Below are 26,050 nucleotides of genomic sequence, written 5' to 3'. Positions count from 1 at the left end.
CGGAATTCACGCGGCTTTAATTAGTCCGAGCGCCTGGTACCCCGCGGTAAACGCGCCTCCCGAGGAGAACGCCCTGAGAGACCGGCGTGAAAGTGAGCGCCTTTCGGGACGCCCGCGTTTTTTTGTTTGCCGAGTTTGACCCAGTTCTCCCTCCACCGGGTAGTCTGTGCTAGCTCAGGCCTGGCCAGCACGCCGAACCGACTCGCCTGCGTTACCAGAACTTTCTACAAAAGGAAGAAACGCTGTTCGACTGAACTCGAGCCACGAAATGAAGCTGAGTCACTCTGTGAACATTACTGCTAAGATGGTTAAGATGAACTTTATTGAACCCTGTGGGGTAATGTGTCCTCTGCATTTGACCCGTCCTAGTTACTTAAGGCCAGTGGACCAGCCACAGTGCAGTGCCCAGGGACCAACTTCAGGTCCTAGGGCAGTGTCTTGGTCAAGGGCAACAGCAGGAGTGCAGCTAACCTGACATGTAGGTGCCATAAAAACACTGTGAAAGTACCAAAACGCACAGTCCTCAAAGAAACCCACACAGTCTGTATTATAAAACTGTGCATTTAAACAAACCATTTGGACTTCTGTGAAGATGTGACATCACGACAATACACTTGCCTCGGGACAGCCCACCTTTTGACCAGAACAAACCCGATCACTCGGCACAGACAACATTCATTTAGCGGAGCTAGCCAGCCGTCCAGGGCCCAAGTTTCAGGTCGTTTCCACGGTTGAATGGATCAGAAATAGACTCAACCCCCCTCCCTAACCCTGCTGGGAAACACGGCGCTTATTTAATGTCTTGTGTTCTTTATTAAAAGCGGAACGCGTGGGCGTCGTGTAATTAACGCTTGTCTTCGTCTTCTTCTTCCTCTTCTGCTTTCAGTGACCGGCCCCCTGTCAGAATCTCAGATCGCCTACGTTTCCAGGGAAACGCTGCAGGTAGCGTACGCTTGCTTGGCCGTTCCTCTGCGACGGTTTTGTCTGCCGAGTCCTTTCGCCTGCCCGGGATCTGGGAGAGATTAAGCGCTCTGGCGTTCTCAGAGTAATGATGCGTGGAGAGTCTTTAGCTCAACGGAGGCCCAGCCATGCTAACTCTGGTCCCTGGTCATTAAAGAGCTGCTTATTAACATTGTTAGTACTGTTTTTCCATTAAATGTTCATTCCTGTGGTCTGACGACAGACGGCCTGGGAAAGAGTCTATTAATAAAGCATAGCTTGGGATTGTCTCATCCTGCAGCCAAACGCCTAATTGTTTTGTATTCAGATATTTTTCTGTGCTTGTTTGATCTTGCCTGGTGCAATTTATCCAGCTAGTAGGACCAGAAGGTCAGACAAGCTCAGTAAAGAGTAGGAGTAAGGCTCTGTTTCAGTAAGGCTCTGTTCCAGTGTGTGGATGGGCCCCATGGTGTGGTATCTGCGTATTTATGTTATTATAATGAATAACATTTGGTGTTATTTCTGCATTCCAGGGCTTGTACTATCTCCACCACAAGGGAAAGATGCACAGAGACATTAAGGTGAGGAACCACACCCGATACCACCCGAAAACCGTTGTGTCAGGACAGCACATCCCTCATGTACAGTTTGTACGTCTAACAAGGAAAATTAATAGCGTGTTTATTGTCGAGCATATTTTGGTGTTATATGGTGTGTTTTTTTATTCATGGTTGTGGCTGTCCATTTTGTTTTTCCCGCCTATGGCAGCACAAAGCAGCAGGTGTCCTACGTTTTGTTGCGTGTTCGTTGTTTGTGGTGAGGATGGGTTATTGGTGCCATTTCATCTGCAGCAGGTGGATGAGAAAATTAGGCCCTGCGGAGAATGGAGTACTCACTGTGGTTGATTTTGATTCGGCGCTGTGTTTCTCCTGTGATGGCGCTTTCATCAGTTAATGTTTCATCATTCTTTTTCGATGTTTGGGAAAACCGTTGAAGTTGTTTCTGTGTTTGATGTGCTGCGTTTTCTTTCTCTGTAGGGCGCGAATATTCTGTTAACCGATAATGGATATGTAAAACTAGGTAAGTATAATCAAGCGTTCTTTACTTCAGTCTCTTAGCACTGTAAGTGTTTGCCACCCCTGATTGTCCGATGGGTATATGTGTAATGCAGTCAAAAATCGTTTTCATAGGTAAACACTTCATCACTTCAGATTGTTACATCAATATAATATAGTCTTTTACTCTGTTGTGTGGAGCCATCATCTGCTGTCAGGGACTCCAATCCTGGTGTTTTGCTGTGATAACAGCTGCTTCTGATTGGCAAATATCAGAAAAATGATAGGTGACTAGCAGAAGCTGATTGGTGAATATCCGGAAGGGATCGGTTGAATATCAGGAAGTAGCTGGCTGCATATGGTAGCTCCGCCTACAGTTGGAATAAAGATACTTGACTGAGCCATTGCTAGTGTTCAAGTCAGTTATCAAAACACATAGAGCTCCACTTGGTGCCCACAAAAGAAAAAATCCATCCATTATCTTAACCCGCTTATCCTGAACAGGGTCACAGGGGGCTGGAGCCTATCCCAGCATACATTGGGAAAAAGACAGGAATACACCCTGGACAGGTTGCCAGTCTATCGCAGGGCACACACACCATTCACTCACATACCATTCACTCACACACTCACACACTCATACCTACGGGCACTACTGTGGGAGGAAACCGGAGTACCAGGAGGAAACCCACGCAGACACGGGGAGAACATGCAGACTCCGCACAGAGAGGCCCCGGCCGACCAGGATTCGAACCCAGGACCTCCTTGCTGTGAGGCGGCAGTGCTACCCACTGCACCATCCGTGCCACCAAAAGAAAAAATACATTTAACAAAACTTAAATGGCCGATGGGAAATTCCTAAACGTTTAATTAATTACATGACTCATAATATCAGTGGGCAAAATCAGAAAGGTTGGAAAACAGGCAGGAGGAAAATGAAAGCGGGGTGGACGTGTGGATTGTGGCGGTTTATATTTAGGCGTGTGGCAGACGGCGTGGCGTACAGCGCACATACATCACGGCGGCGGGTTTGCGTGATGGAGTGCCGTCGAGCGGGACGCCAGCCGGGTTTTTTTTTTATATTCCGGGGCCCTGGGTTATCGTAATGAATCCGCTCTGAGCTGATGTGTGCTGACAGCGCGCGAACGTCCCGCTGACGCCAGACTCCCCTCCCGCCCGTCGCCCGTCGCCCTTATTCACGGCTCCGCCAACACGCCGTTCACAATCGCTGCGTCTTAAAGAAATGCCTCTCATCACGAAAACCCGGTGTCTGTGCATAACCGATGTTCCATAAGGAGTGTCTGCTGAGAGTACGTGTATAGCAGAACATGGAAACACTGAACTGTACCTACATTCGAATGTTTGAGGGATGAGCCAAACAGTACGTGTTCTGCTTTGTACTGTGAATGATTCAGTTCCTGGATTAAAGTGAGCCATATTTAGGTAAGCAGTTGCATTAATGCATTTTAAAGAAATGCTTCTGTCACACACCAGAGTCTGATCACAAAACCCTGTGTCTGTACATAACTGATGTTCGATAAGGTGTGGGAACGAGTGGATTTCATACCAGTAAAATACATGTATAGCAGAACATGAAAACACTTAACTGTGTACGTACATTCAAATGTTTGAGCCAAAAAAAATTGCCAGTACGTGTCCTGCTTTGTACTGTAAATGATTCAGTCCCAGGACTAAAATGAGCCAGGATAAAAATGTATTTATGTAAACAGTCGAAGGAAATGGCTTTTGTGTTTCTGCCTTTGTTCAGATTTGGCAGTCAGCGATGCGATGCTTGTGTACAGCCCCGGCGCTGATCTGGTGCGGATAAGAGCGTGTGTGCGCTGTTTGATCCGGAGCCTCTCTGTCTCTCTCCGTTATAGCGGACTTTGGCGTCTCTGCGCAGATCACCGCGACTCTTGCCAAGAGGAAGTCCTTCATCGGCACCCCGTACTGGTAAAGACGCCCCCCCGCTTTCCTCCACTCCTGCAACCGCTAGCACCCTCCCACATGTTCTGTGTCCTGTGTGCTGATGTGAGCTCTCTGCAATAATGAGTCCTGTGTGATAATGTGAGCTCTGTTTAATAACATGAGCTGTATGTGATCATGGTGATCTTTGTTTGATAAGGGTGCTTTCTGCATGATAATTGTTCTCTGTGTGATAATGGAGGTCTTTGTGTGATAATGGATGTGCCTCTGTGGTACTGGATGTATCTCTGCGATAATGGATGTATCTCTGCGATAATGGATGTATCTCTGCAATAATGGATGCATCTCTGTGTGATAATGGATGTATCTCTGTGTGATAATGGATGTATCTCTGTGTGATAATGGAGGTGTCTGTGTGATCATGGAGGTGTCTGTGTGATCATGGATGTATCTCTGTGTGATAATGGATGTGTCTCTGTGTGAAAATGGATGTGTCTCTGTGATAATGGAGGTGTCTGTGTGATAATGGATGTGTCTCTTTGTGATAATGGATGTGTCTCTTTGTGATAATGGATGTGTCTCTTTGTGATAATGCACATATCTCTTTGTGATAATGCACATATCTCTGTGATAATGGATGTGTCTGAGTGATAATGGATGTGTCTCTGTGTGATAATGGATGTGTCTCTGTGTGATAATGGATGTGTCTCTGTGTGATAATGGATGTGTCTGTCATAATGGATGTGTCTCTGTGTGATAATGGATGTGTCTCTGTGATAATGGATGTGTCTCTTTGTGATAATGGATGTGTCTCTGTGTGATAATGGATGCGTCTCTGTGTGCAGGATGGCTCCTGAGGTGGCCGCTGTGGAGAGGAAGGGCGGGTATAATCACCTGTGTGACATCTGGGCCGTGGGCATCACAGCCATCGAGCTGGCCGAGCTCCAGCCCCCCATGTTCGAGCTGCACCCCATGAGGTCAGAGGTCACAGCGTGGACCACCCGGGTTAAATAATAATTCTTATTATTATAATTCCCATTATATAGCGCTTTTCTCATACCCAATGTGCTGTACAGCGATGACGGGGAAACTCACCTCAACCGCCACCAAATAATTAATGCTTGATGCCTTTAGACGCCAGACAATTGACAGACACCATGTTCCTGTAGTTGCCATCTTTTGATCTTAAAAAACAAAAAAGAAAAGGAAAGAAATCCAGAAACATTTAACCAATATTCCAAAGAATACGTTTGCTGTGAGTTTGTGACGTTGTTAATGCGGAATATGTTTTTTGGCTGATATTTTCTCAGCGATAAGCAGCAGTTTTTTCGTTTTTTTCCAGGTAGGGCTGGAAGTATTTTGAGCTCACGTTGGCCCCAGGTCTGGGGCAGACGTGATGTCGGCCTGACCTTGCTTCTTACCTTGGCTTTTAGATTTGACTGATTGATCTGATTCTATTTCGGCGCCTTGCATACAAAGATGGGCCAGGCCGCTCAATCGAGCCCAGAGCCTCAGACACCTGTGAATCGACTGCTGAGCAGAGAACATAAAAAGATTTTTTTTTTAACTTTTCAGAACACACTGTACTTTTCTTCAGATTACTTTTTCGTTTGGTTCACGTTTCTCTGAGAATCCGTAGCGCTGTTTTCGTAATGTACCGGCTGTGTCCAGCTCCCTGAAAAGCTGAAGCATTTCAGACACGTACGTGACCCCGCTCTCAGTCCGTCCGCCCCGTGCCTCGCCCTTGGCCTTTGATTGATTGATTGATTGATTTTTGTGTTATTTCTGCGTCTTGCATGAAAATGAGCCCAGGCCGTTTCACCGTCTATAAACGAGACCCGGTTCAAATAATTATGTGAAGTGCGTTTGCTTATGTGGGCTTACGATGATCGAATTGAACGCAACATTTGTGTTTATAAAATTAAATGATACATCACATTCAGGTATTAAACGCACACTCTTATCCAGACCCGCTTGAATCAAATACAATTTCATTGAATTTCAGTTGAACCTGCACAGATTATTTGTATTAATTTATTTTTTAGGATTACGATTTTAGGACTTCTAGGACTCAAACATGAGACAACTCTACACCCCCTACATCAACAAAATGACCATTACATTATTTTAAACTGTGAAGGTGTGATGAAGTTTTATCACATGTGTATCTGGGTATCAGGTTTCCATTATTTTTTCGTCTGAAAAATGGGTTAAAAGCATGACGCAAAAGTCACACAATGTTACGTGATTTTTCTTCTCGTTTAATAGTAGAATTATTAAATAAAAAATAAAACATATCTTTGATGTTTTGAACTACATTTAAATGATTGTGTTTGTTTCCTCAGGGCTCTGTTCCTGATGACCAAAAGTAACTTCCAGCCTCCGAAATTGAAAGACAAAGTGAAATGGTGAGAGGAAGTGGTTCTGAGTGCACTCGTGCCTGAGTTACCCCACACACTGGTTCGTCATCCTTCACAAGGCACGAAGTAACGAGGGAACATGAGAAACTTCTCTGGCTGAGGACTTTGCTGCAAGATCTCACAATTCATTACTTTACATTAGATGATTGGCATTTGGCGTTAGACTAAGCAGGAGACAATCCTCCCCTGGAGCAATGCAGGGTTAAGGGCCTTGCTCAAGGGCCCAACGGCTGTGCGGATCTTATTGTAGCTACACTGGGATTCGAACCACCGACCTTGCCTGTCCCAGTCATTTACCTTAACCACTACGCTACAGGCCGCCCTGACTTCATGTTCAGATTTGAAGATAAAAAAAGTATTTTGGGGCGCAGTTAATATGATCATACAGTACCAGCTATTAAAGGCTGGTATGTATTGGTGAAATGTGAATGACCTTTAAACCCCTTTATCTTCTTTTTGTTGAAGGACGAATAATTTCCACCATTTTGTGAAAGTAGCGCTGACGAAAAACCCGAAGAAAAGGCCGTCGTCTGAGAAGCTGCTGCAGGTAAGAGGAGACCAATCAGCACCCACCTCCAACAGCGCCAGCCAATGGAGAGGCGGAAGTCTTAAAGAGTCAGCCAATGGCTGGACTGAAATAGGAAATGGTGTCAGTTAACGCGGTTAGCAAATGGCAAGGTTGTAATCTCGTAGCAGCAGCCAATGGCAGGGCTCGGAGCCATCTGTGCTCACCATTCACAGGGATGTCCAGTAGACAGTTGCATTTATACCGCACTTTTCTCACACTTAAAGCACTTTACAGTGACGTAGGTTAAACTCACCTCACCCACCGTCAGTATGTAGCTGGGCTGGGTGATGCAACGGCAGCCATTTTGTGCCAGAACGCTCACCGCTCAGCCAACCGTGACCCCTGACCTGTGTTTCTTTGGGGGGTTTTTTTCTCCCTCCCCGTATCCCAGCATCCCTTCGTCTCACAACCCCTGAGTCGGACCCTGGCCATCGAGCTCCTGGACAAGGCCAGCAACCCGGACCACTCCGCCTACCCCGACTTCGACGACGACGAACCGGAACCGGAGGTAAAGCCCTCCATCCATTTCACAGCCGCCTGTCACATTTCACGTTTTCCCCGTTCAGATACGGAGGTTGTGCTCCACAGTTTCGAGACATCTTGATTCTTCTCTCTCCTGCGTCGAGAGAGCCTTCAGGCGGTTTGGAAATGAGCCTGATTTCGCATCTTTATTTTCTTCGCCTAATGAGACGCGTCTCTCCCTTCGCTAGATCGCTTTGCTGTCTGCAGTCGGGCTTTTGTTACACACTATTTCGCATTTTAATTTATTAGCGGGATAAGCCCCTCGAGATGACACGTCTCGTTTTTGATGGGGGCCTAAAAAGTAAGTAATATATTGCACCGTCTCTGGCATCTTTTCCAGTCCTTTTATGGCTGGATTTTGACCGTCATATTTCATGTGAATTAGCTTGTTCAAGGGTGCAGTGGCTGTGCCTCACCTGGGACTTGAGCCTGCAACCTCTGAGATCTAACCGCTGTGCCGCTGTGCTCTGCCAGCCTGCCGTTATTGGGCTGTAACCTGGGGCAGGTTTGAATGGGAAAAGATGCCAGCGATGCCGCAGTACTAAGACCTTGTGTAATGCAACTCCCGACTGTAGACGGTGAAGTGTCGTGGGAAACCGAGAGCCTCTCATTAGGCGAATAAAATAAGTTTTAAATTTGGGCTGGTTTTCAGAAAGCCTGTAGGCAGCACTGATGGAGGTCAGGGAACCGGATGTTTAAAAAAACAAAAAAACGTTGTTTGGGAAAGTTCTCTGAAAGGAGGAAACGAGAAGAGTGTCGATGGAAAACGGTGATGCGTTTCAGCGTTCAGGCTTGGACTCTTCCGCCTCGTCTGGAGGATTTCGAAGAAGGTTTTTCCCTGGACATGGGTTGTCACGTTCCTGTGGCTCCCAGGAGGGGGCGCTGTGGTGTGCGGGGTCCCACCGCGCACCATGTTTAGAATGTTATCGGTTTAATCTTTAAACTTTATCTCTCCCTCTCTCTCTCTCTCTCTCTCTCTCTCTCTCACTATCTCTCTCCCTCCTTCTCTCCATCCCTCAGTTTAAATACCGGGGTCTGTTTCTCCCCATCACGCCCGTGTCAAAGCGGGCTCTGCGCTTTGCCATGCGTAGAAAGGTACCGGGGAACGTGTGTGTGTGTGTGTGTGTGTGTGTGTGTGTGTGTGTGTGTGTGTGTGTGTGTGTGCGCGCGCACGCGCTTGTGTGTGTGTGAGCTGCAGAACTGTGCTCGTGTTTCTTTCTAACATAAACGCTTTAATACCAGACTGAGCAAGATGACCAGTGAAGATTGGGTTCATTTTACTGTGTGTGTGTGTGTGTGTGTGTGTGTGTGTGTGTGTGTGCGAGTTTGCATTGACTTCTGCTGTGTGAAAGCATGTATACGAGTGTGTGTATACTGTATGTGTCTGCATTTGTGTGTGTGTGTGTGTGTGTATGTCTGCATTTGTGTGTGTGTGTGTGTGTGTGTGTGACTGGTTTCTCAGGCATGGCTGGTGTCATACAGTCGATGTGAAAAAAGGCACACGCGTGCATATTCATGTTCTGATTACCGTGACGGTGAAGGTCAGGGTTAGGGTGCGGACTGGTGTGAGGGACTCATGTTGTGGGTAAACACAGGGTCCTCATGGTACCTGTGGAGTCTGTGAGAATGAGCTGTTTGTGAGGTTACAGCTGTCAGAGCTCCACTCTTAATGCCACTTTCTAACATTTAATCACCCGCTTCAAACGGGGGTTTCAAAGGCATCAATCACAGGAGCTGTGCGCCGGGTTCCTGAAGTTCGCTAAAGAGGCCCCAATTTACACTAAATTAATATCGCCTTTGCAATTGATCTTTTATCCAAAAAAAATTTTTTTTTTTTGAAACGCACTGTGAACCTGATGATCTGATGATGGTTTAGCTGTCCAATAACGTTTGACCTTCCTGGGAGCTTAGAAAGCAGATGTAACTGTATAAAGTGGTCGTGCCGCGCTGCATTTTTTAACAGCAGCCGTGGCGACGGTGAAGTCTGGGCGAAACGCTGACACGAGGGCGCCCTTCACGCTCCGCTCCTTCCAGGAAGGCGGCCGACGGGCCGGTGCTGCTGGAGCCCGCGGCTCGTATGTAAATACCCCTCCGAGCCCGCGGGCCGCCGCTCTAAAATAGAGCCCGATGAATAAATTATGCCCACCGCCCCACGGCCCCCTGGGAAACGCGCTTTACGGGACGTCGGAAGTGAGCGCCGCCGTTTTTCCTCCGGCCGCCGCAGAGCAGGGGCTCCCGGCGTCGATGCGCCTCCTCCTCCTCTTCCTCATCCTCCTCTTCCTCCTCATCGAAATGGACACACCTGACGGCGCTGTGCTTCTCCGGCCCGTAACCGTGGCAACGGGGAACGTCTCCCGGCGTTCCCGCCGCTCCGAACGCATTCCGATTCGTGCCTGGGATATGACTGGTGTGGTCGGTATGGAACGCGAGCGTGACTCCGTGGTCTTCAGTGTTCGGGTCGCCCCCCCCCCGTTCTGATTTGGCCTGTTGAAAATGCTGCTTTTATAGTGTAAGGAAGATTCTTTTGTCAAATACTCTTTTGCTGTAATTACCTCTATGGTGTATTCCAAATTGCTTGGCTGGTAAAAATTTGAGAAGGCTATTCCCTGAGAATTTACAACAAATCATGTCTTTAAATAAAATGTTAAATCACGACATTCAACTCCGTAGCTCCTGACTCCGTATGGTGCTAGGCGCGGGAAGTTCTAGTCCGTTAGGAGTCTGAATTTTGTTGCTCTCCAGAGACCCCCCACTGGTCAGTCAGGCACCCATGAACTGAATGGCAAACCCGCATAAGAAAGGTCCTCCTCTGACTCCACTCTGCGAGGTCTCCGGTGTGAAGAGAAGCAGGCTGGGGAAACCTTGGATGTTTACACTCACCAGAGTCAACAGTATTGTTCGTCCAAAGAACATGGCTACATTTGGAAAAGGGCTAATTGCACACTCAAAGAAATAGAAAAATACAAAACACTTTATTTGAAGGCCCCTGCATAAGAGCTGTATAACTCTCTCATAGGCACGACACATTACATTCATAAGTACTGCATTGCCATTCATAAGCGCAGACAGTATGTCAATAACCACAATCATTATATGGTGTGTTCTGTCAGCATTGATTCATCGGTTGACATTACCATGACATTACATGACAAGATCCTTATGTCAGTTATTGACATAAGTGTTGTGAATGCTTATGTAGTGCTTATGAAGGAGTTTTATAGCTCTTATGTAGCACCCTTCAAATAAAGTGTTCGCAAATATTCTTACGCACACCAAAATTGGGAATCCTGTAGAACTCCACCGGTGTCAATGTCTGAATTTCATAATAATAATTTGGACTGTTTGTAACTGTGGCTACGCGGCGTTACGCGTCGAGCGCAGGAAATGCGGGCGGCGAGCTCCCCGGTCGGTCCCTGAGAGCCCACGAATCCCCGGTCGGTCCCTGAGAGCCCACGGGTCCCAAGCCGCCGTTCGCGCTCGCTATGTTTCGCACCAGCGGCGAAAAAAAATGCAAATGGCGGCGATTGATGAGTCTCCGGGTTCCAGAAGCTTCCGCAGCGCGCATGAATAATGCCCCTCATTAGAGATAATGTGGCGCAGGTGTGGAGATGTTTCCAGAGCGAGGTTTAAGTCTCTAAACTGCGTCACCAGTTATGGAAAAACGATATTGACCAGCGTTATACCAGCAGACGCTGCGGCCCTCCAGGACTTGAGTTTGATGTTGCTGGACTACATTTCCAAAGAAGGGGCTTGTGGGATATGTCAGCCTCCTGGTTGTCCAGTTTCTGCAGTATATAAACATATACAGTATATGAATTATGCCTGCTTTTGATGTGTAGCGCAATTGCTGTGCGCGTATAAAACATTAACATGAGCATGCATGTAGTTATAAATATGTTGCATATTTGATTGTGTTGTTCCAACTTATTCATGACAACGAGAGGTTTAAGTGACTTTGCTGCATTAATACCATGTTACTCAGAGGTGAGGGTGGTGGGAATGAACCAGTGCACCCTGTCAGTGATGCAGTGTGTGGCTCTGTCCTTTTAGTGAACCGAGTTTGGGGTGCTGGGATAGCGCCCAGACTGCTGTTTCTGAGCTGGGTTAGGCTGCTGCTGCTGCTGCTGGTGATGATGATGTTGTTGCCGATGAGGAGATTTACTGGGGGGGGTTTTCATCTGATTGAATTCCTCAGCCTGCCGTATCCGTGCCCCAGAGAATCCACTCAACCAGCCGGAGCAACCGGGAAGGGAAGACCCTCTCCGAGATTAACTGTGAGTTCCACTCTGTGTGTGTGTGTGTGTGTGTGTGTGTGTGTGTGTGTGTGTGTGTGTGTGTGTGTGTGTGTGTGCAGGCATATGTGTGTCGGTGTATATGCTTATTTGTGTCTGTGTCTGTCTGTGTGTGTCTGTGCTCTGTACCAGGAGCAGAGCTCCTTCCTCTCTCCCCTCACACACGCACACACACACACACTCACACACACACGCAGACACCCGCACGCACGCACATACACGCACGCACATACACACACGCACACACGCAGACGCAGCAGCAGATGAAAGCGTTGCAGCGTATCCTCTCTCTCTCACCCCGCTGACACATTTGCGTTCTCACCTCTAAAGTGTCGCTGTACGCTGGGCACCTCCGTCTCCCGGGAGACGCCTTCATCTGGGCCTGTGAAATCTGAGCCTCCGTTCTGCTGAAGCTCAGAGCAGCAGCGTGGTGTAACCCTCCCCCGTTCTACTGCCCCTTCCCAAACACACCGGCTCTCTCTCTCTCTCTCTCCCCCCCTCTCTCTCCTCTCTCCCTCCCTCCCTGCCTCTCTTCCTATCTCCTTCTCTTCTCTCTTTCTATTTCTCTCCCCCTCTCTTTCCTCTCTCCTCTCTCTCCTTCCCTCTCTCTCTCTCCCTCTCCCTCTCTCTTCCTCACCACCTTCTCTCACCCTCACCCTCCCCCTCTCTCTCCCTGTTTCACTCTTTCTCTCTCTCCCTCTCCCTCCATCCCTCTCTCTCTATCTCTTCCTCCCTCTCTATCTCTTCCTCCCTCTCTCTATCTCTTCCTCCCTCTCTCTCTCTCTCTCTCTCTCTCTCTCTCTGCAGCTCATATTCGATTCTAAAATAAAAACACTGAGAGTGTCTGAGAGTGTCCGAGCGCTGCGGTTCTTGTTCGGTTCCTCTCTCTCAAAGTCATGGTGGCCGTGCGTAGGAGTCACCGCAGGGCGCAGGGTGCAGGGTGCAGGGCGCAGGATGCAGGGCGCAGGATGCAGGGCGCAGGATGCAGGGCGCAGGATGCAGGGCGCAGGGTGCAGGATGCAGGATGCAGGGCGCAGGGCGCAGGATGCAGGGCGCAGGGCGCAGGGCGCAGGGCGAAACCCCGGGCGACACAGGGAAGCTGAACCTACAGTTCACACGGCTCAGTCCTCACCTCAGCCCACTGCCTGTCAAGGTCAAAGTGTCTCTGCACAGACCTGGGCCCATCGGTTACAGCACGGTGTTAAACGTGACTGAGAGCCGTGTGAAATAAACCTGAGAGACGCTGAAATGAAAAGACACAACACAGCACAACACAGTGATGAGAACAGGCCACTCAGCCCAGCAATACTCGCCTTCTCCTACCTCTAAAGTCCAGCTATCGCTTAGTTTGGCTAAAAGCTAAATAGCGTCTCGCACCGTATCAATGTTTGCATGTCCCTTGTCGCTCTGCGCCGTGTGTAATGATGAAGGGATGGACGTGGGCTCTAAATAAAGGAGATAAATCATCTTGTTCTTCTCCTCCTCCTCCGCGCCCCGGCGCAGTCGACCAGGTGAAGTTCGACCCCCCGATGAGGAAGGAGACGGAGCCTCATCACGAGCCGGTGAGTGACCCGCCGGTCGCCGTGGCAACCTCCCGCCCCCGCGTTCCCCCCCCCACGGGCCAGACCCCGCCCCCTCGGGGCAGAGGGGCTCGACATCACGCGGCTGCAGCCAATCACGCGGCGGCACCTGAAACCGTCTCCCACACTTCAAACATCCTCCTCCCTCTCTCTCACCCTTTCTCTCTCTCACTCTCTATATATACATCTCCCCCTCTCTCTCTCACCCTTTCTCTCTCTCACTCTATATATATCTCCCCCTCTCTCACTCTCTCTCTTCCCCTTCTGACCATCTCTGCCTCTGCTTCTCCCTCCCTCCCTCTCTCTCCATCTCTATCTGTCCCTCTCTTTCACTCTCACTGTCATTCTCTCTTCCTTTCTCTCCATCTCTACCCGCTCTCTCTCTATATATATATCTATATATCACCCTTTCTCTCTCATTCTCACTCTATATATACATCTCCCCCTCTCTCTCTCTCTCTCTCTCTGTCTCTCCCCCTCTCTCTCACACACACACACACACACACACACAGGCAGACAGGTTGCATATTTCAGACGGAGGACTGTGCGAATCTGTTAAATCTGTTTTTTCTGCTCTGAACCTCGGTGTGTGATTTCAGTGAGGTTTGTTTGGTTTTTGGTTTGTCTTTAATCGGAGCAGGACGCCATTTCATGAGTTAAACTGAATTTGCTTCGGGCTTGCTCGGTCATTAACTTTGACTTGCAGTTAAAAGCAAGGGATTTTCATTGTTACAAAAAAATGAGTCATCAGAAGTATGATATCAGCCAAACTTGTCAAGAAAAAAGCAAAAAGCAAAATTCAGTGAAGCTCATCGAGTGTTGTGTTGCTGATGTGAAGTTATGCTTGGATAAAATGGCCGCCCACAGGTTGAGGCAGTTGATCATAATTGAATCCCGGCTGAAGATATCCGTATCGATTGCGGTACTTTACACCGCTCAGCTGTGTCCTTATTGGGTAATTCTGAGGCGGATGCAGCTCCTTGTTTATGTGTGTGTGTTTATTGAAATTTTATTCAATATTGTGGTTCCCCGGTTCTAAATACAGCATTCATATACATCCAATTATAACCCGCCGTTATAAACCTTAGAGCTTCCTGCCTTCCTGCCTGTTGGATTATTTTCTTATTCCTCTATCCATCCCAACACAAACACTGCTCTGATCCTCGGCTTGGCCTCCGGGTGGAGATCCGGGGCCGTGGCGGGAATAGCCGGATTCCTCCAGATTTCCTGAATGCGGAATTATTGATTTTAGATTATTATTATTTTTTATTTTTTTATTTTTTTATTTTTTTTCCATGTTTCCGGATGCCATGGGCATTTGGATTTAATGGCTGAGCATTCTGCATCAGCTGTGAGTGTGTGTGTGTGTGTCTGCCTGTGTGTGTGTGCCTTCATTCGTGTGTGTGAGTGTGAGTGTGAGTGTGAGTGTGAGTGAGAGTGTGTGAGAGTGTGAGAGTGTGAGAGTGTGAGAGTGTGAGAGTGTGTGAGAGTGAGAGTGAGAGTGAGAGTGAGAGTGAGAGAGTGTGAGAGTGTGAGAGTGAGTGTGAGTGTAATCTGTATGGGTGAGTTAAATGAGCAGGTTTATGTGTTGAAGCACACCAGAAAGCAGCGGGTTATGCAGCTCTGCGGGACCGGAGACAGCCCGCCTCTCCAGCACGGCGCTCTCCTCAAATACAGCACCCCTCCTTTAATCTCTCACCGCACCCCCCTCCTCACATCTCACATGCTGTGTCTCTCCGGTGACCCCGTGACCCGGATGTGAATAACTTGAATTTCTTCGTCTGTCTGCCGAACAGCCCGACACTGACGATTTTTTGGACTGTGCAGAAGAAATATACTACACCGCAAGACCTTACCTGGTATATTTTCCTGTTTCTATCATTTTTGTAGATCATCATTTTTTCCCATTTCTCCGCTTTGCCCTTTTGTCCGCTGTTTGATTTTTTTTCTTCTCATTTTTCATCCTGTCTTCTGCTGGCACTTCAACTCTTCTTCCTCTTTCCGGCCGGGTTCCTGTTGTCTCGCCTTGTCTGTCCGTCCATCCATCCATCCATCCGTCCGTCCGTCCGTCCGTCTGTGTGTCTTGTCAGTGGCTCTGCTCGTTCTCACCTGGTGGCAGGTGTCTGTCCGTCTGTGTGTCTGTCAGTGGCTCTGCTTGTTCTTACTTGGTGGCAGGTGTCTATCCGTCTGTGTGTCTGTCAGTGGCTCTGCTTGTTCTCACCTGGTGGCAGGTGTCTATCCGTCTGTGTGTCTGTCAGTGGCTCTGCTTGTTCTCACTTGGTGGCCGGTGTCCGTCGTGGTGGATGTCCTTGTGGTCTTGGGGTTTTTTTCGCTGCTGTGCCTTCCTCTTCTGTTCTTATTATGATTGTCATTTGTGACCCCAGATTGATTGTCATGTTGTTTATATGGTACTGAATTTACTATGTCTGAGGTATTCCACAGAAATACAGTTTAAAAGTCTGATAAAATGCAAAACTCGAAAGGCTATATCTGCTTGGAGGACAGTCTCTTTGTGAAGTATTACACAGAAATACAGTTTAAAAGTCTGATAAAATGCAAAACTGAAAAAAGGCTATATCTGCTTGGAGGACAGTCTCTTTAATGTCTTTGAAGCTCAATATCTGAAAACCACTCAGAAAGCAGCTCGAACCTTATAATTCTACTGGTGTCTGAAGTGAAAGTTAAAGTATTTGAAATAAAGTATTTTACCTGGCCGTGGTTGAAACCGAGTTTCGGCCTCTGGCTGTGGAGCAGGCCCGTGAAGCCTGGGACTGGAGTAGGAACCCTAGCCAGCCCTGCCTCTGCGTCTGTCGGGGGAAGCTTCCAGGGCCTTCCTGCCCCCCTCACCCCGTGCCCTCTGTCGGTCCGTGGCGAGACACGCCCTTTTGTGGGAAAACGGCAGGGCCGATCGGGGCGGGGCGCCCTCCGTGCGCCCCCGTTACCTCAGCGCAGAGGCGGAAGGTGAATGATGATACGGCAGTTTGCTGCGCGAGGTAAAAGTGCGCTCGCAAGAAGGTAGGAAAAATCGATCCCCTCGCGCGGCTGAAAGGTTTGTGCCGGAGGGGATCCGGCTCGCCGGTGCGTCTTTAGCGAGTCGCGAGGGCCCGCGTCGTCCGTCTGTCTCCGCCGTGCCTCACGCCCCACGCCCCACGCCGTCTGCAGCCGACGCGCAGGCTGGACCGACACCGAGTTTATTCCAGAGTTACAGGTCTCTGCAGGGCACTTCCACTTTACAACCTGCGCTTTATTTTATTTTTCTTCCTTTTTTAATCGGTTTCGGTTGTGCGGACGAATGTGGCGATGTTACTTTTTTCTCGATTAGCCGAGTACTCTGCCTGTTCTGTTCTCTGATGAAAAAAAAAAATAGATTATTAATTGACCTCGGTTGTGATGACAGAGTCCTGTTTTGTTGTTGGTTGTTGTGGTGTTCCTGTTTTCTGCGGGTAATGCGGATTAGCGCAGGCCCGGCCGCAGGCCGGGGGGAGAATGCCAAACGCGCCGTTTCTTCATTTGCATTCCCAGCCCGGCCCGTTGGCCCTTTGATGTGGGCAGAAGTTCTCGCTTTTGACCTTCAGAAGAAATCACTTTTAAAAAGCCGATCGGCTCCAGTTGAGAGGCCTGCCACTCAAGGACTCCCCCGCCCCTGCCCCCCTGCCCCCCTCCCCCCTCCAGGGCTCCGGAACTTGCCGGAAGGACGGCTCCTCTCTCGCTCCCACGGGCGTGCGCGATCCCCCTCTCACTCCTGTATCTCAGGGGTGGATCAGCAGCTAAAATGTACATCTATATTTAGGGTAATTGGCGGAGTAGCTTAGCCGGAGTGATTTACACGGCGTGTAGTTTAGCATACAGCACATTTATGCAGATGGACGTTTTACGGAAGAAACTCTTGCTCAGGTGCCTTACTCATGGGGCACCAGTCGCCCTGCCGAACACAAACTTCACCCAGGTCCTCCTCCAGTGCCCTACGTCCTGCAGAAGCTGTTTTCGGTTGATTGTGTGCCTCGGTTGCGTTCTTGTTTCTGCTGGTATGACAGAGCTAGATTGACGTCTGTTTTCAGTCTCACTCTGTGGTCTCATTGGTGGTCTCGCACTGCTCACCACCGCCCCCCGCTGGTCAGTTGCGCACCTGCAGTCTGTTTGCGTAAGCTGTCGGTGAACTGAACTCATCGTGTTCCTGTGTGTTTGGGTTCAGCGTGTGCACTGAGGTGTGTGAAGTAGCGTTGGTCCCCATGGCGTTTTGCGGAGGAGACCTGGGGCTTGGTTGTGCAGATTATGCGGTCTGTCGGTAATGTCATTTGTAGTAGCATAGTGTGCAGTGTGCACTATGGTGTCGTTGTTGTAGTGTTGATTATGCAGTGTACCTGGTGGTGTCGTTGTTGTAGTGTTGAGTATGCAGTGTGCACTATGGTGTCATTGTTGTAGTGTTGATTATGCAGTGTGCACTATGGTGTTGTTGTTGTAGTGTTGATTATGCAGTTTACATGGTGGTGTCATTGTTGTAGTGTTGACTATGCAGTGTACATGGTGGTGTCGTTGTTGTAGTGTTGAGTATGCAGTGTACATGGTGGTGTCGTTGTTGTAGTGCTGATTATGCAGTGTACATGGTGGTGTCGTTGTTGTAGTGTTGAGTATGCAGTGTACATGGTGGTGTCGTTGTAGTGTTGAGTATGCAGTGTACATGGTGGTGTCGTTGTTGTAGTGTTGACTGTGCAGTGTGCACTATGGTGTTGTTGTAGTGTTGAGTATGCAGTGTACATGGTGGTGTCGTTGTAGTGTTGAGTATGCAGTGTACATGGTGGTGTCGTTGTTGTAGTGTTGACTATGCAGTGTGCACTATGGTGTTGTTGTAGTGCTGATTATGCAGTGTACACGGTGGTGTCGTTGTTGTAGTGTTGACTATGCAGTGTGCACTATGGTGTCGTTTGAAGTACTGTTGAGTGTGCAGTCTGTCAGAGCTGATTTGCGTTCGGCAGCAGCGCATCCTCGTGTGCTTACGCTGCTTAATGAGGCTGCTGTCAGTCAACTCCAGACACCGCCTGTCACTCCAAGCGGATCGCTGCAGTTTGACACGTTCAGAGGATATTGTCACTCTCAAATTCACAGATAAATTTAGCGGCTTAGTGTTTTTCGAACTTCGGATTGTTTGAATAGCTTGTGTTTTTTTGTTTTTTTTTTCCGCACAGTAATTACATCATTAAGAGCTAAGCGAGATTCACTTTCAGAGCGTTGCATTAAATTGAATTTGTTTACGAAACTCGAGGATATGGCTTCATCTTTAATTGACCTCTTGTGAAAATGACGGTGTTTAACTGCCAGCGTGCGCTTAAATCTGAGCAAACGTGTGTTTTTCTCCGACTGGTGGAAGTCTCTGAATGTTTTTTCTTGCTTTCTCTTTCCCGGGTCAGCCGTTTCACCTCTCTTGAGTCCCTGGCTCTGTGCTGTGTTTGAATTTTAAAACGTCTGCTTCAACGTCGGCTTAAATCCTCATTTCACTCCCTCCTCTTGCTTCGGTCATCGGCTGCAATGTTCTCCTCATGTCACCCAAAGAAAGTCTTTATGAAAATCACTGGACGCAGATATTAGTTTGAACCGTTCTACCTGTTTGCATGGCTCTTAATTGTTTACCTACATCATGGATATGTATCAGTCTGCTGTATAGGAAAAAAGGTAAGTTATAAAACAGTAATATAAAGGTTAAGCTTAGTTGTAATTTAGACAGTGTTTGTCTTAATGTCTTCACCAGGCCTGGGTCAAAATGTGTCATTTGAAAAATTTAAACCTTTAGTTGCCAGTTTCACCCCTGCAGGATACTATGGGATTTTCTTTTTTTAAGCCAATCTTAGGGACAAATTTTTATTCAATTCATTGCAACATATATTTTGGTTATTTTATTAATTTAGTTTAAAACGATCAGGGGTTTACAGGAAAGTTTGTGAAACTAACAAGCATTTTAAATGCATAAAACATTAATCAACTTGAAACATTCAAACCACCAGTCCAAAGTCACAAGGACTAACCGTTTGGTCAAAGGTATCATTGTGCCAAATATAAAAAAAAATGATACTTGATACTTTTCTCCCCAGTATTTTTACTGAATCTGGTCTTTCAGCAACCAGCACGTCATCTGTGGAGAAACATGCAGTAAGGCTTTATTTTACAGCCTGTTAATTACCTAGCATTTACTGGGTAAGTACACAGCTACCTGTGTAATTATTAGGTAACTACTTTAATTTCAGAGGTGAGTGCTGTAAAAACAAAGTCAGTAAGTACCATATGTAAATACGTTTTACAGTCTGTTTCATAGTACTGACCTCTGAAATCAAAATGGCTACCTAGTCAGTACCTGGTATTTACCCAGTAAGTAGCAGGAAGTTTAATAGGCATTGAAATAAAGCCTGACCAAACATGCCTCTGCTCAGTTTTAAACTTTATTTGACCCTGGTGTGGGCTGATGGTGTGTATTTAAAGCCGGGATTATGGGATGTCTGATTATTCCTCCTTTTGTCTTCTCCTCAGGACTCTCCCCTCGACTATGAGCAGGGGTCTCCTGGGGGCTCCTTTTTCGGAGGAAATAAGTAAGTGGGACAGACACGTCTGTGGGATCATGTGGGACAGACACATCTATGTGGGATCGTGTGGGACAGACACGTCTGTGGGATCGTGTGGGACAGACACGTCTGTGGGATCGTGTGGGACAGACACGTCTATGTGGGATCGTGTGGGACAGATACGTCTGTGGGATTGTGTGGGACAGACATGTCTATGTGGGGTTGTGTATGTGTGTTTTTCTCTTGGTTTTTGTGGTTGTTGGGTTATTTGACTGGCCTGGCACCAGCTAAAGTGTGATATGATGAGCAGCAATTTACCAGTCTATCTTTAGGGCAGAAATTAAACACGCACACACGCGCGCACACACACACACACACACACAGCAGCAGCAGCTCTGTCGCAGCATTCTCCAGAAGTAAACCACAGTAAACTTCTCACTTCCTGTTAGCCACAGAAAGAAATAGAATGACATAAAGCACACACACACTCTCTCTCTCCCTCTATCTCTCTCCCTCTCTCTCACACACATGCACACACACACTCTCCCTCTATCTCTCCCTCTATCTCTCTCCCTCTCTCTCTCACACACACACACACACACACACACACACTCTCTCTCTCCCTATCTTTCTCTCTCTCTCTTTCACACACACACACACACACACACACACACTCTCCCTCTATCTCCCTATCTCTCTCTCTCTCACACACACACACACACACACACACACACACACACACACACGCACTCTCCCTCTATCTCTCCCTATCTCTCTCACACACATATACACACACACACACACACACACACACACATACACACACACACACACACACACACACACACACACACACACACACACAGACACACACACACACACACACACACACACACACACACAGCGAGCCCTTTTTTGCTTCTGCTCAGCTGACCTTGGGAACGGCCTCACCATGGAATGCACCATGAAGTGCAGTGAACCACACAGCTCGGCTTGGCTTGCCTAGTTTACCAATAATTGAATTAGTTTTTATTTATTTTTTAATTTTTTTATATATTATTCTAAATTTCTACTGGGGACATGCATGCGGTGGGACCGACATCTCATTCGGCTGTTTGCCGGTGGTCTGCATGGCGGTATTCTCGTCGTGCTAGCTGGGTTTTGGGTTTGGTACAAATCACTCCCTGAGCTCAGAATGTAGCTCTTGGCTAACCGTCCATTTCGCTCAGGACAACAACTGCTGTCTGCCGCCCGGGCGACAATGGATGTTTTTGAACGTTCTGCGATTTCAGGTTGCACGATACTCTTGTCGCCGGACTGCAAACTGGCCCTAAGCCCAGTCTTCCTGTCCAAGGGCCACTACAGTAACTGCTAATGCATAAAAGATAAATATGACTCCGTTTTTAGTCCCGCTACAGGGCCGGGTAATTTGTTTGTTGAACCGACTGCCGTGTGTCGCCTTGAATTAATGAAACCGAAAAACTTGGGAACAGCTTTACAACGAACAGGTATGATCTAGTTTCTGTCGCGCACAGACACGCACGCGGTAGCATGCGTTAAAATAGTAACAGCTTAAATCCCTTGTCTCCATTGATGCCGGCTTCTTTCGTCTCCACGCACCGGGCCAGATGGCTTCGTTTCCTGTGAAAAAAGTAAACCGGTGGAAAATGCCTACTTGGATCCGAATCGTCTACAGAACCATGTGCGGTAGATGCGCCAAAACGTCCTCCGCACACCTTCAACGCTGTGAAACAAACCCCCCCCCCCCCCTAAACTTATTCTGTGTCCAAGCTTGGGCGATTGGGGCTGAATTAGAATTTTTTCTTTATGGACGCTGAGCTGATACCACTGGCCTTCCTAGTCGCCGCTTCTTGTCGAGGTCATATTTTGAGCTCCTAAAAAATCACCTCAAGGTAGCTTCCCTTTCAAAAATACAACTTGGAAAATGTTGCACGAATTTAATTTACTTTCCCCCCCCCCTCGTTCTCCCTCTCTGAACTTGGCCCGACGACGGCCTTGGGCTTGTTACTCATTCCAACACCAAAAAAAGGGTTCGATCTGCTTGACCTTCTGCTGAATTCATTCATATCCTGCATATAGCGCTTCTCTCACTCTCAAAAGCAGCTTACGGTAATGCGGCAGGGAAACTTGCCTCAAACACCACCAGCGTGTGGCACCCAGCTGGGTGATGTGCACGGCAGCCATTTTGTGCCAGAATGCTCACCACACATCAGCAGGTGGAGAGGGAGGGAACTATTTTATTTTTTTTAAAGCCAAGTAAATCAGCTGGTGATAAGGTGACCGGTTGAGAGAGCCAGAAAGAAGGTAGGCTGGCAGGCCTACCTGTGAAAAGACCGCAGGCACTCGTGTGTCGGTGGAACAGCCTGGGTTGACCGCGTGCGTTCACATTTTCGTGGCTTGTGTTTTCACGGTAATGACCTAGTGCGCTCCCGTTTCCACGGTGACTGGCTGAACGTGTGCTCTTCCTGTTTGTCCCCCCCCACCCCCCCACCCCCACAGGAGTCTTCTGAAGTCGGTGGAGGAGGAGCTACACCAGAGGTAGGCTTCACACACCCGTCAACCACAGGGCTGCTGGGTGTTATTTCCATTTTAAAAATGAGAAAGCCCTTCAGACCCAACCAACCAGGAGCCTTATCCCTGTAACCAGCTGCTCTAATTGGTCAGTTAGTTGCTGAGAAACGACCAATAGCCGCAGACCCTGCAGCTCTCCAGAACCACGGCTGAGGATCCTGGCTGTACCCAAAACCACGTTGTTTCACATTTGATGTGACCTAACAGCCACCCCCCCCCTCACACCCGACCTGCTTATCCAGTCCATGTAACAGAGGACTAATTTCCTGCAAACGCTGATGTTTAATTTCTTTTAAATCGCTGTTATTACTACCTGTACCCCTCAGCAGACAACATCAAAAATGACCGGGCCTCTCAAAGGCAACTGCATGCCAGAAAAAAAAAAAAAACATTTATATTTTCGTTTTCTTTTTTTGCTGTTTTCTTCCATCTAACTCAGGGGTCGGGAACTTTGTTCCTGGAGGGCTCAATCCATTCATGGTGACTCATGTTCCTGCTAATTATCCTGCCACTTTTAGCGATTTCACCATGTTCTGTGTTTTCCACAAGTAAAATTTGGGCACAAGAACAATCTTCAGCAATCATTCATTTAGCTGTGCTCATTAATAAATAGTAGGTAACACTTTACTTGAAGGCTCCTACATAAGAGCTGTATAACTCCTTCATAAGCATAACATAGCACATTAACAAGCACTACATAAGCATTCATATGCGACTATGTTAATAACCGTCATAAGGATCTTATGTCATGGTAATGTCACTTTCTGCATCAGCACACATCTTACACCTATAAGCACTCATGAATGCTTATGTAGTGCTTATGAATGTGCTATGTAGTGCTTATGTAGCTCTTATGTTGGACCTTTCAAATAGTACCAAATATTGCTTAAAAAGTCAGATCTGAAAGATTAGCGGGGACGATCGGGGATTGAGAGCCGAAGGCGGCATGAAATCCAGAAGCGGATCCGAGCCCAGACGGAACAGGAGTCCTCTCCCCTGACCGGATGGACGGAAATCGGCTGTAGCCGTAACTTTGCGGAGTGTAACACGCCCTCCCCCCCCGAGCCCCCCCCCACCCCCGCCCCACTGAGCCTGGCTGCCTTCATCTCCTCAGGGGCCATGTGGCACACTTAGAGGATGATGATGATGATGATGGCGGTGATGATGATGAAACTCAACAGTAAGTCCTTTTCATGTTCGTAGTTTATAGTCTCTCAGAACCACAACCACCACCACGCCCCCCCACCCCCCACCCCCCTTGCCTTAGACCAATGGAAAGGCCTGCAAGTTTCATCCACGCCCTCATTTCACATGCTCCGCCTCCTTGGCCGATTTTTGGCCCCTGCCCGACTGACCCTCGCCTGGCATGCTCGTTCCTGCACGGTAGCCGAAACCATCCCTGCTTGCTCCTGCGCTGTTTGCATCCCTCTCATCGCCGTAATCTCTTGGCTGTGCATTTTTTTGGGAACATCCTCTGCTCTGCCTCCCTGTCATGCGTGCCACCCATTAATTATGCATGCCCATGTCCTCTGCTTCCTTGGTGAGGAGACGTCATGGCAACAATAGCAACAACAAAGAACCCCCCCCCCCCCCCCCCCACTCTTGTCCACCCGGCCATTGTCGTGACCTCACCAGTGATTGTGACATCAGCAGTCTCTTCTGTCATCCTTACTGTGTACCACTGGGCAGCTGGGGACTACGTTTCCCAGCTGTCTTTGCAAAGGAGGCCCCAGTGTTCACTGGGAGATTTCATGGTTTCAGGAAGTCATAGTAAAACAGTAAAGTGACTGAAATCCAGTCATTTGATAGCACTTTATTAGAAGTGGGTTCTTTGAAATGTCATTTTCAGCTCCAAGTAGTCGGATAAGCAATTACAACCATTATAACCAGTTTATAAAGGCAGTGGTTATAATGCATTATTTAGCACTTATAAAGGTATTATAAATGCTGCATAAAGTGTTGCTTTTAATCCCATGTTCTGTGCAGTACATGGGTCTTACCAGTGAGGCCTAACGGATGGAGTTTGCACACTCTAGTTTATAAATGAAATAAATGGGGGAAGACGTATAATAGAAGATTAGCAAACACTAACCGGTCCAGTTAAGAGTATGGCTTCATGAGTAAAATCCTAAACGAGGACTTAAGACATTTTCAAGATCCACATTACATTACATTATTGGCATTTGGCAGACGCTCTTATCCAGAGCGAAGTACAATTCATTAGACTGGGCCTTGCTCAAGGGCTTAACAGCTGTGCGGATCTTGCTGTGGCTACATCGGGGATCGAACCACCGACCTTGCGTGTCCCGGTCACGTACCTTAACCACTATGCTACAGGCCGCCCTACAAGATCCCCCCCAAAAAATAATAGAAATCGGCATAATCATCATAACTGTGGGTGTGCTAACCAGGGGCGGTGTGTTATGGGGTCTGGTGTGCACTAACACCGTCTTGAGCATGCATGGCGCTTTTATGAGCAAATGGGGAATTTAGGGACATTACGGGTATCATCATGGCTCTAATTATCTCTCCCCCCCCAGCTCGTCCAGCAACACCATGAGGCCGAAAGTGCCCCCACCGCTACCCCCGAAGGTAGGCCAGCCGGACACCGCCATATTCAAAGTGCTCCACACCCTACGGAAATTGGAATGCATTATTTATGCGTTAACTAAGCCAATGCCCTTCATCTCTGCCTGTGTCTGTTACAGTGCATTTAGCAGTTCTGAATACACCGTGTACAATGATGACAAACATACAGAAGTAATCGTATTAGACGTACGACATGACTGAAATCCTGAGACGCAGTGCAGTGTGTGTGCACGTGTGTACACGTGTATCTGTGTTTGTGTGTGCGTCTGCATGTACTTAAGTTCATGCTCACAGTTGTACAACCAGAATGGACAGCAGAATTTACAGAATCTTGTAGTATATGTCTATATCCTCACACGGGGCACCAATGATAGTCCACACATTCTAGAAGTAGGATTATAAATGATGATAAAAATACTGTATAGCCAAGTTGCAGTGGCAGTGATATTCTAACATCCCAGTCCAAGGTACGCTGTGTGAACTACAACTGTGGTGGTCAGGTAGAAGAAGGAAGTGTGGTTTAAGGGGCAGATGATGGTAGCAGCAGTGTGGTTTCAGGGGCAGATGATGGTAGCAGCAGTGTGGTTTAAGGGGCAGATGATGTAGTGGCAGTGTGGTTTAAGGGGCAGATGATGTAGTGGCAGTGTGGTTTAAGGGGCAGATGATGTAGTGGCAGTGTGGTTTAAGGGGCAGATGTTGGTAGCAGCAGTGTGGTTTAAGGGGCAGATGATGGTAGCAGCAGTGTGGTTTCAGGGGCAGATGATGGTAGCGGCAGTGTGGTTTAAGGGGCAGATGTTGGTAGCAGCAGTATGGTTTAAGGGGCAGTTGATGGTAGCAGCAGTGTGGTTTAAGGGGCAGTTGATGGTAGCAGCAGTGTGGTTTAAGGGGCAGATGTTGGTAGCAGCAGTGTGGTTTAAGGAGCAGATGTTGGTAGCAGCAGTGTGGTTTAAGGGGCAGATGTTGGTAGCAGCAGTGTGGTTTAAGCGGTGGGTTTTACAGCATTGTGGCTTCACCTGCAT

The 26,050-nt window shown here is 48.0% G+C and overlaps 1 protein-coding gene across 8 annotated transcripts in view; it reads left to right on the top strand.

The window, feature by feature from the left end:
• The window catches only part of map4k3b (mitogen-activated protein kinase kinase kinase kinase 3b), a 105,411-nt gene that overhangs the window by 58,809 nt on the left and 20,552 nt on the right, over nucleotides 1-26,050 (top strand). For 2 of the 8 annotated variants that reach the window (XM_061231824.1, XM_061231818.1), the window contains exons 5-20: nucleotides 887-942; nucleotides 1,473-1,520; nucleotides 1,977-2,019; nucleotides 3,875-3,947; nucleotides 4,766-4,897; nucleotides 6,266-6,328; nucleotides 6,806-6,887; nucleotides 7,300-7,416; nucleotides 8,451-8,525; nucleotides 11,626-11,704; nucleotides 13,226-13,284; nucleotides 15,099-15,161; nucleotides 19,819-19,877; nucleotides 22,371-22,409; nucleotides 23,557-23,622; nucleotides 24,983-25,034. In XM_061231824.1, coding sequence (XP_061087808.1) covers nucleotides 887-942; nucleotides 1,473-1,520; nucleotides 1,977-2,019; nucleotides 3,875-3,947; nucleotides 4,766-4,897; nucleotides 6,266-6,328; nucleotides 6,806-6,887; nucleotides 7,300-7,416; nucleotides 8,451-8,525; nucleotides 11,626-11,704; nucleotides 13,226-13,284; nucleotides 15,099-15,161; nucleotides 19,819-19,877; nucleotides 22,371-22,409; nucleotides 23,557-23,622; nucleotides 24,983-25,034 — 1,106 coding nt within the window. The remainder of the gene's footprint in view (nucleotides 1-886; nucleotides 943-1,472; nucleotides 1,521-1,976; nucleotides 2,020-3,874; nucleotides 3,948-4,765; nucleotides 4,898-6,265; nucleotides 6,329-6,805; nucleotides 6,888-7,299; nucleotides 7,417-8,450; nucleotides 8,526-11,625; nucleotides 11,705-13,225; nucleotides 13,285-15,098; nucleotides 15,162-19,818; nucleotides 19,878-22,370; nucleotides 22,410-23,556; nucleotides 23,623-24,982; nucleotides 25,035-26,050) is intronic. The other 6 variants (XM_061231827.1, XM_061231822.1, XM_061231819.1 and 3 more) reach the window with 5 other exon arrangements.

This window comes from Conger conger, chromosome 2, assembly GCF_963514075.1.
Source record: "Conger conger chromosome 2, fConCon1.1, whole genome shotgun sequence".
In the NCBI taxonomy this organism is placed as follows: domain Eukaryota; kingdom Metazoa; phylum Chordata; class Actinopteri; order Anguilliformes; family Congridae; genus Conger; species Conger conger.
Note: the sequence above shows the minus strand (reverse complement) of the source record. Positions and strands in the feature narration are given on the sequence as shown.